The sequence below is a fragment of the Daldinia decipiens genome (assembly GCF_022478715.1).
Source record: "Daldinia decipiens strain CBS 113046 unplaced genomic scaffold F4813scaffold_25, whole genome shotgun sequence".
NCBI lineage: Eukaryota > Fungi > Ascomycota > Sordariomycetes > Xylariales > Hypoxylaceae > Daldinia > Daldinia decipiens.
The window spans coordinates 113,833-128,294 of record NW_026054568.1 but is presented as its reverse complement, the minus strand read 5'-3'; the positions used below and the strand labels follow the sequence as shown (position 1 = coordinate 128,294).

Sequence of the window (14,462 nt, the reverse complement as noted above, 5' to 3'; positions counted from 1 at the left end):
TTCGATATTGAATACCTATAAAGTGAACCCAGCGGATACCTATTTTTATGTACTGAAAACATAACATTCCTCTAAATACTTATTACTCACCTATATTCTAAAAGTAAAGAAGCAATCTGAATTACTAAACATGAATATCCTCACGAAAGACTAATTGAAATCCACCAGATATGGATTTGAGGTTCTTAATAACTCTGCTTTTCCTATTTCTATTTAATAGTTCATTTAATGTAACATATGATAGTTCTAGGAGATGTCCTTGCCATTATAGACCCTGCCTGTATCCCTTGTCTCCGGCCAACCCCTTCAGAATAAGTCTTCTCTGAACTTCCAGTGATTAGCTTCGATGACATCCGCCGGCATGGTCCAGTCCTATGGCGCCGGATTCTTCGGGAGGAGATCTGGATAGTCTTGGTGGATACTCCATAAATGCAAGGATATCGGGACGGCGAGGATCATGGGGTGCCGTTCTGCACCAAAGTGATCGACCAGGTTTATGAACTCGCCGGGATCGATCGCATCGTCCATGCAGGCAGGTATTTTCCCGTAGTAGACTTTGGCAAGGTCATTCGGTAGGCTAACCCGTAGCTCTCTAGAGCTGTACTATTATATTAGTATAGGTATTCCATCGTCCACGTGAAAGAGAATAGATGTATACAAATGCTTCCGAATACTATGTGCCTTTGATTGAGTGATCGGGTCCTTCTTTGGTAGCCTAGTAGACGCGACTAGAGCGTCTAAATATAGCTTGACGAACTTTTCGCGATGCTACACGAGATCCTCTTTCAGTAGGCGGAGCTGGAAGTGATGAACCCTCCAGTGCCGAGGTCGGTATTTGCCCAAGTTTGGCCACTCGGTCCTTACGCAAGGTAGGTCATGCTCGCGCATGTATTGACCAGCGTGCGCAAAGGTTATGCGGGATTTGTCCTTATGCCACTGGTGTCGAAAGACTGAGACTACGGTCTTCAAGGGGAGGTTCGCAAGTGCAGTGACGGCTGTCTGGTGTTGAAGTGTCGTATGACAGCCGGCCCCTGACGATTGTCCATTTTCGGCTGGCTTTTTGCCGTCCTTCACGGATGGATCACCGCTCATATTTGACAGCTGCTGTCAGTATCGATGGCATAGCAGTGTTAAGGAACGGGGAGCTGGGGAGTCCAATTCAAAGTTGGAGGAATTAGATTTAGAGCACACTTTTCAACCTAGAAAGCGCCTACTTCTACACATACTCAAGGAAAGCACATAATTGAAGTATTGCTATTAATATGTAGAAAGAATTGGGAATTATGAGTTGAGGTTTGAGAGTAGAAGTTGCGTATGAGTGCTGTACATGTATCATTGCCTGTGTCGGATTATTACATATATTATTATATCCGTTAAAGTTATATGTACCTAAGCTACCTAACCTACATATGTACCAATCAAGATCGCGGGGGTTATTCTGGGGAAAGCTCTAAGAAAAGAATAACTAATAAAAAAAAATCGGAAGTGACGACAACGAAGCGCTACTCCAAATTAAACACGGCGCAAAATGTCGACAGAAAAACCAAGCGCGCTGCGATCTATCATAGCAGGCGCTACAGCCGGCGCAATTGAAATTTCTATTACATACCCGGCCGAGTTTGCCAAGACAAGAACACAACTCAATCGCAAGTTAGCGGCCGGTCAGAAGCTCCCTTGGCCACCCTTTGGCAAGCAGTGGTACGCCGGTTGCACCACTCTGATCATTGGCAACTCTGCCAAAGCTGCTATACGCTTCGTCTCCTTCGAGCAGTATAAGCGCCTCCTCGCCGACGAGAATGGTAAGGTCTCGGGTCCTAGAAACGTCATCGCCGGTTTCGGCGCCGGTGTCACTGAGTCCCTACTCGCCGTCACTCCTACCGAGTCTATTAAGACGACCCTGATAGACGATCGCAAATCGCCTAATCCACGTATGCGCGGTTTCTTACACGCCGTCCCGATCATTGCGAGAGAACGAGGTATTCGCGGCTTCTTCCAGGGCCTAGTACCTACGGCTGCGAGACAGTCGGCGAATAGTGCTGTGCGATTTGGCTCTTATACTAGTCTTAAGCAGCTTGCCGAATCATATACGGCACCTGGTGAGAAGCTCGGGACGGTGGCTACCTTTGGCATAGGGAGTGTGGCAGGCGCCATAACCGTGGCCGTAACTCAGCCTCTCGACACGATTAAGACCAGGATGCAGAGCATCGAGGCGAAGCAGGTCTATGGAAATAGTGTCCGGTGCGCGGCCTTAATCTTCAAGCATGAGGGCGTCTTGACGTTTTGGAGCGGAGCCCTGCCGAGATTGGCGCGGCTAGTCATGAGCGGTGGCATAGTCTTCACCATGTATGAAAAGAGCATAGAGCTGATGCGGACAATGGACCCGGAAAATAAGTACATATAGACGCGGGAGAAAATTTCTTCATTTAGACAGATACCCGGCAACACAGGGATACATGACTTGATGACATCCTTATACTAAATCGGAAAATGGATTGGGGATTAGGGATTGAGGATTGGCTGTTGAATAGTTTCGAGACTGGCAGCTTTGGTATTAGTTGAGGCAGAGATGACAATTCGCTACGGGTTCTTGCCCATAGTTTCGTTATGAGACCATTCATCAGCTATTGTGAGATATTGTCAAATACTCATAGGGGCAGCAGGCAGAGATGCACATAATGCACATAGGCTTCGAAAAGAATAAAAAGGGTCCGAATGACACTATTTGGCCACCCAGCAAGAGTGTACAATGTTCGTGACATTGGGTAGTATTGACTTGTTCGCTCTTCTATATGGTACGTATAATTCTTTGCTGATTTACAAGATCCCCTTGGCATCGTTATTGTATTCTTACAATGCCCTTCACCCGCAACCATAACCTGTCTAAGTAGGATCGAGTCGGTGCTTCCTCAAGCTCCTTTACCAAGTCTGTAAAATATGTCGGCTTACTCCTAGGGCGCAATAGAGAGCCTGTGATGGGGTACTGTGTTTATTTCAGTATTAACTCTCTGTGAGAAGGAGAGGATTGGGGCTACCAGTCATACCATTTTCTTATACCGATTATCGAGAAGTGAGTAGAGCGCATTGGCTTGTCTTAGCTGGTCTTGCTCAGGTAGACCAGAGGAACCTCCTTCAAATCGTTTACGCAGCACGTCCTGGAATTGGATCTGAGGTCGTAGAGTATCTTTGGGCCACTGGGTGAGAGCCCGTAGAACGTGGCGCTGAGCGCTCTATAATGGTGTAAGTAAGATATATGAATAACCGTCAAGTTAACTTGGTAGATATGACGATATGACGATATGACGGCGGATCGTTAACATACAATTGCTTGACGAGACATTATTGTTCGGCGCAATGAGTAGGGTTGCTGATTACATACCCCTCCTAGTAGTTGATATTGCGCATTCGGTTGAGAATGCTTCGCTACACGATGTGATGTCTCTTAGCGCATCGACAACTTTACGTCGTCAAGCCATAGAAATTTGATGATAATCAATGACGGAACGAATCAAAGAGCTTACCGGTGTTATCGATAAGGAACAATAGTAGGTTAGGTATGATGTATGTACAACACTAGTTCAAGATTTCGTATCGATTACCGTAATAAGGGTTAGTCCTAAATGGGAATAGAATAACCTCCGGCCGCAGGCCTCCAATAATAGTTTAATTCTCTAAAATTACCGAATTGATTGTTAGAGTTTAAGTGTGTATATGGCTCGTGCGTCCAGTTGGGTTACCATTTAGACCATTGCGCTTGGGGCTGTCAGACGTTATTGGTCAGCTGGACCCGCGGAACCTTTCTCTTCGGCGCTGTTTGATGTACCTAAAACACCCCTGCGACCGGGTGCCTACGAGTTCATTCACTGTGGGTGAAGTATCTTAGGTTTAGGTAGGTTAGGTACGTAGTCGCATCATCGCCTTCCCTAATCCCGCTGCCGCTTCTGCCCCCGTGTCGCATGTCTCCCTTTTACTACCATCAACTTGTTCATCAAATCAATCACTCATCTCTCCATGTTTCTCTCCTAGTCTTCAATACACTCACTCTCCTTCAAAGACAAGGAATCTACTTCTGTCCTATTTTTCTCTTCTTGTTCACTCCATAATCCTGCGACGCAAATATTTCCTTTATTATCCGGAATCCGCCACTTCTGCTATTCATTCAATTGTTTCATTTGAGTTTCTACCTACACCCTAACGATGTCTGGACGCTACGAACGGGTCAATACCCAAGACGATGAGCCTGACACCCCGATTGCTCCCTCTTCATTACGACCGCAGTCGACACCTAACTCTCCCCCGCCTTCGTTTCATTCGCGGGCCTCATCCGCTGAAAGAAGAAGGCGAAATGTCGATCCTACGCTAGCTGACGCATTCGACGCCGAAGATGACGATAGCGACGACGACGAACCCGACGACAGACAGCGCTTAGTTCGGGGAAACTCATTTCCTATTTCAAACAATGCTACCAGTCAGGCTTCAAATGGAGATACGCGACCATCTAACGGAGGACAAACGGCGCAGTTCTCTTCTAGTGGTACCAATGCTCAGCATGCCGGCTCAAGAGTGTACGGCGGTGGGATACAATCCGATGGCGTCTTCTCCAACATGATGGCTCGGCCGGAGAGGGGAGAGAAGGTCGTGGAAGAAGCACCTCCGGTATGTTTTAGCTGTATTGTACTATCACGCCAGACATCACTAATGATTTCTTAAGACATACGAGCAAGCAGCTGCAGACGCTGCGCCACCGTACTGGGAGACGACAATTCTAGCACCGGGCCTTGGTGGTCCCGATGATGTTTACATCGATGGAATGCCCGTTGGCTCGGTATTTAGTTTCATATGGAATGGAATGATCAGCATGTCGTTTCAAGTGTTTTTTGTTGGCTTTCTCCTCACATATCTATTGCACTCAACACATGCGGCAAAGAATGGCTCCCGTGCTGGGCTCGGTATCACACTCGTTCAGTACGGTTTCTACATGAAAGGATCGTCCTCCGACTCGAGTGGTATGGGCGGCGCGCCTACGGATGGATATGCGCAACCTCCTGATCCTAACAGCCATGACTTTGACCCCAACGCTGTTACGACTAACAACGGCGAGGAAGGCCCGGGTTTTAGTGACATTGCGGGCAGTGAATGGATAGCGTATCTGCTTATGATCGTGGGTTGGTTTATATTGATCCGGTCAGTTAGCGACTACATCAAGGTCAGAAGGCATGAGCAGCTCGTGCTACAAAGCCCAGACAGGGGCTTAGGTATTCCGATTATTGCTCAAGGCGAAAGGCCTGAAACGGTGGTTTAAAATGACATTATCGAAGTCCCTGTTCATCCAAGGTTGATGGTCTATTCTCAGGTCAATACAGCAAACACGATTATTAGACAACTTATATCAGGATTCGGGGTATGGGTTTAGGCGTACGGAGGATTCTCTCCAAACAACGGCGTAATGGGTCCTGGGAATATCATTGTCTTCCTCTGTGAACGACCTAGAACTCCTAGGATTAGTCATGGACCTGGGCTCCAGCAGAGCATTTCGAAGCAATTCCAGTGTAATATATACATATATCATTATCTCTGTAACTACGGGTGAGAATATAAACGGCCCCACGCAAGCACCTGAGTGGGTTTAACTAAGAAGATCCACTAAGACCCAGATCTACTAATTGTACATTTTAGCTTCTCATGGTAAGTTTGTAAGTTGGAGTTTGTATCCTAAAACACTGAAGATATCTTATATATAGTTTATCGATAAGACTATATAAGAGGTATAAGTGCGGGTGTAATGTAAGTGCCCCGCATTGCGTAGGTAGATATCAAATCGAATGAGATATGACGAGATTTGATGTCATTCAATTCCATGGCCACCATTGATTGATCATTTATAGACAAAACGTACATATCGTTCGATACACTTGAACGAACTCTATAAGCTGCTTTAGACTTCTTTGTTTCAACTCATATTCAAAACTATAGGAACAGATCTCCCGCTACTCACGCACCTTACCTCTACCGAAACACACCAAATTAGTCCAAGGCGATTATAATAAATCCAGACTGGCTCCCAACTCATGGTCCTGTGTCTTGACTCTCCTATTCCATCTCCACGAGGCCAAAAACTCGATCCCATCCGGAGAATCAATCAACATGGCCTGGCGCAGCTCCGGCGCCACCAACGCCGAGCTAGTCGAGAACCTCTGGCGCAACAAGCTCATCACGCAGCCCCTCGTCAAATCCGCCTTCCTAAAAGTCGATCGCGCCCACTACGCCCCCGAACACCCCTACGAAGATAGCCCCCAGCCCATCGGCCACCAAGCCACCATCTCCGCTCCCCACATGCACGCCCATGCCGTCGAGACCCTGCTCCCATTCCTGCTGCCCAAAGTTGAGAGCGGTCACCAGTCCACCGATGGTGTGGCGAGCGTTATTGGTCAAGCCGGCCGGCCGAGAAGGGTCCTCGATATTGGTAGCGGAAGCGGATACCTCACACATGTACTCGCGGAACTGGTAGGCAAGACGGGTGTCGTAGTTGGACTGGAACATATCTCCGCGCTGAAAGAACTCGGCGAACGCAACATGGCCAAATCCCCCGAGGGCAGGGCGCTACTAGAATCCGGGCGCGTGCGCTTCCGCGTAGGCGACGGGCGAAAGGGGTGGTCGGAGCCGAGTCCGGGGGATGCGCAGCCAGGTGTCGGGGGCGCCGCGGCGGCTCCAGGCGTAACAAAGGAGCAAGACAAGAAAGACGAGGCGGGCGGCTGGGACGCGATACATGTAGGTGCTGCGGCGACGGTGCTGCACGAGGAGCTAGTGAGACAGCTGCGCAGCCCGGGGCGCATGTTCATACCTGTTAATGCGGATACCAGCTGGGAGCAGTATATCTGGACCGTGGATAAGGACGAGCATGGGGATGTTAAGAAGAAGAAGCTGTATGCGGTTAGGTATGTGCCGCTTACGGATGCGCCGAAGTGAGGGGGGGGTGTATATCTGGTATACTAGTTGGAAGTCTTGGTTTGCCGAGTTTAGTTTATGTGTTGTCGGGAAGAGATGGAAGACTCCTTCACATCACACCCCTCCTATTCTAAGGTATGTCATCACTTCTTCTGGTGCTGGATACTGAGCGAACTTGTCAACCTGTAGGATCCAGAGCGTGTAGTATTGTGGACTAATAAAAGCTGGAGGTTAGTAAAGAAAGTATTCGCAAAGCTGGGCATCTTGGGTGAAGTAGTATACCTGATACCTGATGCCTGCCAGCTATTTAATTCAACATTATCCAATTTAGTTATTTGGACGAATTGCTCATTAGCGAAACCTGCTGTCAGTATGGCAGTAAAAAGAGTCTAGTTACGGCGGTTCCGTTATAAGTGTAGGTATTTACAGATTTTATTATAATAAACTAGGTGCGAAGCAATACTAAGTCCTTACCTAAAACAACCATGTTAGCATCATTGATGTCTAAAATCTGGTCTATAACACCAGACTAGAGCCAGGTATTTTGAACGCCACAAATGGAAACTGTGTATTGCCCCTTAGTTGATATTTACAGCGTTACAATACAACTCCACCAGGTTAGATCCTTGATTAATTCGATTATCTGTAAGGGGAGTCGGCCTTGATGATAGCTGCCAACTCGGGCTCCCATTTATCTCCATTCGCCAGGAGCTTCTCCTTGTTGTATAGCAATTCCTCTCTCGTCTCGGTCGAGTATTCGACATTAGGCGACTCAACGATCGCGTCTACGGGACATGACTCTTGGCAGAAACCGCAATAGATGCATTTGGTCATGTCGATATCGTATCGGGTTGTCCGTCTTGAGCCATCAGCTCGCTCTTCTGCTTCAATTGTGATAGCTTGCGCAGGGCAGATCTATATAGAGTTAGACATTATTATAACGAAGAAGCAGACCCCGAGTCATGATATCCGCCCTGGGACAAAACGTACCGCTTCGCACAGCTTGCAGGCAATACATCGCTCTTCACCTGACGGGTAGCGCCTTAAGGCATGTTCGCCACGGAATCGGGGAGAGACAGGACCCTGCGAGAGTATTAGCCTCTGAATCCCGCCGAATGCTTCCCTCTCCTAAATATTGTCTCCGCAATGTCGCCTCGAGAGTATATCGCGCAGGCTCGCCCAGACAACAAATGTGGGTATTCGATTATTACGAACCTTCTCAAAAGGGTAGTAAATTGTGTATCTAACGGCGTCATGGCACATTAGCGTTATGATCTTTCTCCGGTGATCGATATATGACCAAGACTCACGGTGGCCTGAAGAAGTTCTCTAATGCGACGTACATGCCCCTAAACATCTCAGTCAGGAGGAAGTACTTTCCAGCGCGTTCGAATGTCCCTTCTTCTTGTTCGTTCCATCGCTTCGGCGGGGGGGTTCGGAAACCCTTCACGGGCGGACCAGCGGGCGTGGCGTATGTCCGTTGCGCGACTATTCTAGCCACTGTCGAGGCCGCGATAGGCTGTCGGCGTACGAGCTGACGAGACAGCATAGCTGTTGTCGATGTGGTAAGCCCTTGCATGGCGCAGTGCAATTGGGCGACGAGACCAAAGGCGGAAGGGTTAATTGTCGAAATTAAAATTAAAATGGTCGAGGGCGAAATCTAGTTGAAGCTTTGAGGTCATGCTGGAGTTGTCGGGATTTTAGGTGGAGCTCAAGATTACCATTATTACAAAAGCTTTGCCGTGATTGGTTTATAGCTCAAGCCCGAGTCAGGGAAGCCACATTAGGTCATAGCCACATAATTCCATCATCAAGTGCATTAAGTGCCGCTTAACAGTTGACACACAGCTGCCATTCGGACCTTCCAGTCCGATTGATTATGTACAACTGAGGGGCACTACCTCAGTACAAAGATACCTAAGTACAAAGATAGAAAAGGCTATTGTATTACATTGTACTACATAGATACTAGTCACGTGTAATTCTTTAGTTATTCGAATGGCCGCTAGCTCCGATGGGGTCCAAGCTCGGAGTTGAACTTTGATATGACGAGAAATTTATCGTTGAAAACCTCCGCGCATCGAAGCTCCAGTCCACTACGTATCAGCCTTTCAACGACCACGCTTTCCTCCAGCCCTTCCCCTAGACCACCAATTGACCAATTCTCGATCACCACCATGTTCCGCGCAGCATTAATTCGCACTGCCGCCACGGCGTCCCGCGCCGCCGTCGCTCGACCTATCGCCCGAAAAGCTGTTGTCCCCGCGAGAACTGTTTTCGCCCCGGCGCCCCGGCTTGCTGCCTTCCAGACCGTACGAATGTATTCTGCCGGTAGCGGACTGAAGAAGGAGGAAGTTGAGGGACGTATTCTTAGCATTCTACAAAATTTCGACAAGGTAAGTCAGTCTATAAAACGTCTCGAATTATTGCTACTAGGCTGGAGGAGGGGGATATTGGATGTATGCTGCTAGAACATGGTGTAGAGCAGTTAGTTTGTAGCCTACGTTTGGTGCCTCCGTAGTATGCAACTTGTGGATATGGGAAAATTACGGTATATGAAGAGAATAAAGTTGCTAACTGGATGTTAAATAGGTTAACGACCCGAGCAACGTAAGATCCAACCTCAACGCATCATATATATCTCTCGGCATACTGACCTTCATTAGCTCAAGCCTACTGCGCACTTTGCAAACGATCTTGGTCTGGATAGCCTAGATACAGTGGAGGTTGTTATGGCGATAGAAGAGGTATGCACCAGTTATTTACCCTAGAATATTCGTTTGGCAAGCATCTATATTGTTGATCTTTTTTTTTAACCTGGTATCAAAATCTTGAATATAGTAGCTAACAAGATACAAAGGAATTCAGCATTGAGATTCCCGACAAGGACGCAGACGGTATCCACAGTGGTATGAATTCCCCCATCAGATAATAGTCCAAGTTTTTATTTCGATTAACTGCTAACCCTACTCTCTGTACAGTGAACCAGGCTGTCGAGTACATCTTAAGCCAGCCTGATGCGAACTAAAGCATCCCATCTTGTACATTAACAGCTATGCTACTTCTATAGCAATGACCCGTACTGGCATTTAGACTCGGCAGTAGTGGCTATGTATGCCTGCAGCAAGTCTTGAGGCGATGATAGAGGGACTATAATCGACAAGGCCGATATAGTTGAAATTCGATGAGAAAGGGATATCAACGAAGATGAACATGGCGTGGTTCAAATCGAATACGATTCCCCGCCGTTGTATTAGTGTATAAATCTTTCCTCCCATCCGAGAATCGTGCTTCTTTGTCTTTAATCCAACTACATGTAACTCTGGAGATCATGAATTATGAGCAAACGGCAAGTTTCCAAAACATCAGATACCGTTTACAGATTATGATGAAGTATAGGTATTTGACCGGTTTACTAGGGCTGATGGATACACACCGCTCAGCCAATGGAATGGAGACAAGGGTCCCAAGATGCAGTATCCATCCTTCGATTTTCATAACTACCCAAAACAGAAACGCATTGTGGAAAGACAATCAGTTTCACAGTTTCAGAAATATATTCTTCTTGTTCTCCATGTTATCAGCTACCTCGGAAGTTCATGTCTTTGCTATAGCTTTACTCCTTAGGGCTTGTAGATATAATTCACGGCCTAGTATTTAGCTCTTCAGCCCCATCGGACGTTAACCTAGATCTACTAGGCCCTCGCTTTTGACGAGGTTGGGAACAACCTGGTCACGTAGCGGAATTGCAATGGATGGCTCGACTACGAATGACAGCGGAAATAATAATGTAGGGAATACGGGCATGGACAGTGCCACGCTTGCAGGCGTAGTTGCTACCGTGATCTCTTTCATCGCGTTGATCGTCTCGTCCATTCAGTTGCTATACCAGTACTATACGAATGTCTCGCTCAATGCGCTTGGCGCAAGAAACTGCAATGAAAGAGTCATGGGCCCTTGGGCTAAACTCACTCGCCGCCGGTGGAGATGGCTAGAATTACGATATGAGATCATATTCGAATCTCCTATTCTCTTTGTTGCACCGGCTTGGAACCAGCGAGGGCCCGTTCCAGGCCGCGAGATCTGGTATATGAGCGGGACCGACGAGAGCTTTGCAGAGACTAGGACGCCGATGCCCGTTGACTCGGGCCCGTTTCCTAGGACGACTGCTGTCCGCCACGGCGTCAACGTCGAGGCTACCTGGGTGCTGCTGTTACGAACCTTGCAGTCGATGGAGCGCGAGAGCGGGAAATGGCTGGATATCGTACGGAGTACAGAAGACTGCGAGAAACCTCTCCCTTTCGCCAACCGTACGCTGGCCGTCGCGGCACAGGCACAGACACTATCGTGGGATTTCGTGCCAAACTTCAAGAAGCCATTTGCCAACACAACTATCGGTCATATGGTCGAGATAGCTGCCATGCTTGGTATCCACTGGACCATGTGGGACGCTACGGTAGACCGCTATCGTGCAGAGGGTAACGGGTGCATGTTGCTAGGGTCTTTCAACGCTGAGCAGGGCATCGTGTTCAAGTTCGTCAGACACGATAAAACCGAGTTTCGCGAGTACCGGCTTATTCCCAGCAACATAATAAAGAGATTATGCTTCGGCTTTGCCCCCACATTCTATTTCCTCGACAAGTATGACTTTGTTCCGGAGAAGGGCGAGCGCGAAATAGCCACAGATCCAATTCTACCGCTCCTAAGGCTAGGTAGTCGTCAGGAGATCGTCGAAACCCTTATGGATATCGGATGTCCCATATCTATATCTGAGCATTTCCTCCACCAAGATGCGAGGAGTTCTCACCTTTTTCCTAGTAAGTAACTCACTTCTCTCGTTTCTTTAGTGCTGTTCATCTCGGAAGCGTATGTAACATATAATACCTACGAGCTACAAGCTAATATCGTCCAGTCGTATTTGACATCTTAGGAATGTTGGGCCGGTCGATCTCCATCGAGGGATACTGCTACCGTTTTCTACCCAACCCGACCATATTTCGCTGGGATCGCCGATGGTTCAAGACGAAGCGTTTGCTTCTGGTTTTCAAGGAGCATCTCTCACAGCTAAATAGAGTCTATGCTAAAACAGGAGATACACCGGAGCCCTTACTTGCTATCGCGTCCGCACTCGAGCGTATAATCCCCTACTTAGAAAACCCCAGAGTAAAAGACTACTCACCAACGCTGCTTGATTGCCTGCGCCGCATTATGACGATCATGGACGGGTACTTGATGAACTCCCCGGGGGACTGGGAGTCGCCGTCCGAGACCTTAGTGCTCGACGTAGTCAGCCACCACGTTGCCTCCTTAGTCAAGGATTTCAGACATCGACCGTCGTGGTTCGTGGACCTATTCCCACTACGCCGCGCCGACGACGGCGTCAACGAGCGCACGTATATTACCTTCCTATTCCAGCACAGCCGTCGCGCTGCGACAGAGTCACATAGCGATATAAACGACCTCTACAGCCCTGCCGGAGAGCTGAAGGTCGAGGCGCCACCCGTGACGGATGGGATCACAAAGACGAATAGCTTTCTTGCTCCCTGGAGAAGCGATGCAAGGTTACGCGATGCTACGTGGTGCCTGCTTGTATTCCGTATGCTATGCTGGCTTCAGCTACATGATTTCCATAGAGACGACGTTATGATCCCGCGTAGCGCGACCTACGGGAGTCGCATGCCTGTATATATTGTTTAAGATGGTCGGTTGTGCGGCTTAGATATAAAGTAAAGTAAAGCAAAGCAAATAACGAAATTGTTTCCATACCTGTCAGGCCCACCTCGCGATAGCTTCTTCGATACACTGGCTACGTACTTTAGTCCAGATGCACCAAGTTACAAATGCTTACTATTATAATATTGTCTTTCATTTTCTAGTAATTAAACTTGCCTTGGTGGTTTCTTGATGTTGATTACAAGATATAACATCTACTTTTACCCAAGTATAAACTAACTTTCCCCCTATATGCTATATGATATGTCCTATCCACCCACAACTCTTCCACAAGTCCGTTCGTATATTATTTATGCCTTCTTTAGCAGCTAAACCAATTATGTCTTTATACCTACTCTATCTCCAAATATTCGAAGCTATATTTCTCCTTAGTAATTCCGACCAAGGACATATATCATTCGCGACCTGCATGTCTCAGTCTATATGCGGTCAGCTTCTAGCGCATACCCAGCCCAAGAAGCGATGCTTCTGATTGGATCGTGCGAGCTACCATTTGATCTCCAAACATGCTGCATACTACCCTAGCCTTATGGTCATATATGTCGAGGTATATAACTTGTTTGTAATCTTGGGTCACCAGACTGGCAGATCGCTGGCGAGCCGGGCCGAGCGGATTAGTGAATCCCAGGTTGTCGGGATGCACGACAGTTTTGTGCGACGCCGAGTTCCATTGGGGGAGAGTGCTCAACTATTCGTTGACTTACATGCGCCTCATTACGCGTTGACATACGCACTAGTATTGGAATCTTTGACGTCGCTTGCTTGGTATATGCTTAGCTATTTATTATTCAGATCCGGTTTATACTATTTGCAATGATTGCCTGTTTATATGAAACCACGCGAAGTTCGGTGTAGACCAATCACCTTAATGATGGTGGGTGTGTGTGAATACTCAAGACAGTCTTGTTCTATAGGTTCAAGCGAAATTGAGTACACTCCAAGCAGCGAGAACCATTCTACCAGGGCAACTGGTTAATCTGGCGTAGGACCTTATCGTATTTGGGTTGGGGCTGAGTTAAGTCCCTCCCTAGAAAAGGCATTAAACCCATAGGTAGTCTTGATTGCGGGCATGGCATGGAGTTGCAACAACCCTACAGGTAAGCTTGTGATATAATATGATCAGTCACTTAGAAGAACTCCGTTGGTCGTTATACAGACGAAGTACAGGTGAGGCGTAATACATAGCGAGATTAAAAATCACTGTGACCGAAACGTTGGATACATGACGAATACACATTTTACAAAAGGTCGACTCGAACGAAATATAGATACTAGGTGATCACCTCCAACTCCAAGCCTCTTAGGAGGTAGACAGTTGAACAGTAAACCTCAATAGGTAGTTTCTTTAGTTAGTTATTAGATCTTATAAGTTAATGAAACATTACGTCAACTTAGAGAGGGCGTAAACCGAGGACAATTCACAGCCTCCTTCATTCATATGCCTTGGTAGTCAAGGATATCTGAATATCAGTATCTTGACTACCCCTGAATCACGATCCACTGCATATTATTTGTATAATAATCTTTCGTAGATATTCGTTTATTGCTTCCGAGATGTAGTCGCAAATACGCACGGACTCGGTCTGTACACGAAGAGGCCGCGTCAGAAACCCTCTGCGCATCTGCGCCGAGGCTGCCTATTTGAGTTGCACAGAATTTTTTCATATGAGGAACTGCTACTACTCATGTAGTATTATCTACCTGTACACCCTCATGGTAATTGTGTTTAGATAGGTACCTGATAGCCGGGCGACTCATATTGGCCTATATGTGAGGGCTCCGTGTAT

The 14,462-nt window shown here is 47.4% G+C and overlaps 8 protein-coding genes across 8 annotated transcripts; 5 read left to right on the top strand and 3 right to left on the bottom strand.

Annotated features, from left to right (window-relative positions):
- Nucleotides 1–181: 181 nt before the first annotated feature.
- F4813DRAFT_397732 (uncharacterized protein) lies at nt 182–1,092 on the bottom strand (the record flags this gene model as incomplete). The annotated part of the gene is made up of 3 exons (XM_049247969.1): nt 182–598; nt 659–768; nt 865–1,092. The coding sequence occupies 3 exons, from the start codon at nt 1,090–1,092 to the stop codon at nt 373–375; spliced, it is 564 nt and encodes a 187-aa protein (XP_049098008.1). The 3' UTR covers nt 182–372.
- Nucleotides 1,093–1,465: 373 nt separating this feature from the next.
- Nucleotides 1,466–2,733, top strand: F4813DRAFT_365105 (mitochondrial carrier). The gene has a single exon (XM_049243890.1). It carries the CDS (start codon nt 1,529–1,531, stop codon nt 2,399–2,401), a length of 873 nt encoding a protein of 290 aa, XP_049098007.1. The 5' UTR covers nt 1,466–1,528; the 3' UTR covers nt 2,402–2,733.
- F4813DRAFT_365103 (uncharacterized protein) lies at nt 2,734–3,679 on the bottom strand. Its single transcript, XM_049243889.1, has 3 exons — nt 3,320–3,679; nt 3,042–3,227; nt 2,734–2,980 (listed from the first exon to the last, which is right to left on the bottom strand). The coding sequence occupies exons 1-3, from the start codon at nt 3,335–3,337 to the stop codon at nt 2,837–2,839; spliced, it is 348 nt and encodes a 115-aa protein (XP_049098006.1). The 5' UTR covers nt 3,338–3,679; the 3' UTR covers nt 2,734–2,836.
- Nucleotide 3,680: 1 nt separating this feature from the next.
- F4813DRAFT_365102 (uncharacterized protein) lies at nt 3,681–5,803 on the top strand. The gene is made up of 2 exons (XM_049243888.1): nt 3,681–4,653; nt 4,709–5,803. Exons 1-2 carry the CDS (start codon nt 4,195–4,197, stop codon nt 5,297–5,299), a joined length of 1,050 nt encoding a protein of 349 aa, XP_049098005.1. The 5' UTR covers nt 3,681–4,194; the 3' UTR covers nt 5,300–5,803.
- F4813DRAFT_365101 (protein-L-isoaspartate O-methyltransferase) lies at nt 5,781–7,362 on the top strand. The gene is made up of 2 exons (XM_049243887.1): nt 5,781–7,077; nt 7,173–7,362. The coding sequence occupies exon 1, from the start codon at nt 6,142–6,144 to the stop codon at nt 6,961–6,963; it is 822 nt and encodes a 273-aa protein (XP_049098004.1). The 5' UTR covers nt 5,781–6,141; the 3' UTR covers nt 6,964–7,077; nt 7,173–7,362.
- On the bottom strand, nt 7,363–8,665 carry F4813DRAFT_365097 (NADH-quinone oxidoreductase). The gene is made up of 4 exons (XM_049243886.1): nt 8,253–8,665; nt 8,158–8,185; nt 7,933–8,025; nt 7,363–7,857 (listed from the first exon to the last, which is right to left on the bottom strand). Exons 1-4 carry the CDS (start codon nt 8,519–8,521, stop codon nt 7,582–7,584), a joined length of 666 nt encoding a protein of 221 aa, XP_049098003.1. The 5' UTR covers nt 8,522–8,665; the 3' UTR covers nt 7,363–7,581.
- A 454-nt stretch (nt 8,666–9,119) lies between these two features.
- F4813DRAFT_391022 (acyl carrier protein) lies at nt 9,120–9,970 on the top strand (the record flags this gene model as incomplete). The annotated part of the gene is made up of 5 exons (XM_049247100.1): nt 9,120–9,338; nt 9,535–9,552; nt 9,609–9,689; nt 9,803–9,851; nt 9,924–9,970. 5 exons carry the CDS (start codon nt 9,120–9,122, stop codon nt 9,968–9,970), a joined length of 414 nt encoding a protein of 137 aa, XP_049098002.1.
- Nucleotides 9,971–10,693: 723 nt separating this feature from the next.
- F4813DRAFT_391021 (uncharacterized protein) lies at nt 10,694–12,639 on the top strand (the record flags this gene model as incomplete). The annotated part of the gene is made up of 2 exons (XM_049247099.1): nt 10,694–11,759; nt 11,855–12,639. The coding sequence occupies 2 exons, from the start codon at nt 10,694–10,696 to the stop codon at nt 12,637–12,639; spliced, it is 1,851 nt and encodes a 616-aa protein (XP_049098001.1).
- Nucleotides 12,640–14,462: the final 1,823 nt, after the last annotated feature.

What these genes read in the sequence shown, in the direction of transcription:
- F4813DRAFT_365101 (XM_049243887.1), top strand. Translation starts at nt 6,142, where the DNA reads ATGGCCTGGCGCAGCTCCGGCGCCACCAACGCCGAGCTAGTCGAGAAC.
- F4813DRAFT_365097 (XM_049243886.1), bottom strand. Translation starts at nt 8,521, where the DNA reads ATGCAAGGGCTTACCACATCGACAACAGCTATGCTGTCTCGTCAGCTC. An exon ending in GAGAACTTCTTCAGGCCACC is followed by an intron (nt 8,186 to 8,252) that starts GTGAGTCTTGGT and finishes TGACGCCGTTAG; the next exon opens with ATACACAATTTACTACCCTT. An exon ending in CCTGCAAGCTGTGCGAAGCG is followed by an intron (nt 7,858 to 7,932) that starts GTACGTTTTGTC and finishes AACTCTATATAG; the next exon opens with ATCTGCCCTGCGCAAGCTAT.
- F4813DRAFT_365105 (XM_049243890.1), top strand. Translation starts at nt 1,529, where the DNA reads ATGTCGACAGAAAAACCAAGCGCGCTGCGATCTATCATAGCAGGCGCT.
- F4813DRAFT_365103 (XM_049243889.1), bottom strand. An exon ending in ATAATCGGTATAAGAAAATG is followed by an intron (nt 2,981 to 3,041) that starts GTATGACTGGTA and finishes AAATAAACACAG; the next exon opens with TACCCCATCACAGGCTCTCT.
- F4813DRAFT_365102 (XM_049243888.1), top strand. Translation starts at nt 4,195, where the DNA reads ATGTCTGGACGCTACGAACGGGTCAATACCCAAGACGATGAGCCTGAC. An exon ending in TCGTGGAAGAAGCACCTCCG is followed by an intron (nt 4,654 to 4,708) that starts GTATGTTTTAGC and finishes TGATTTCTTAAG; the next exon opens with ACATACGAGCAAGCAGCTGC.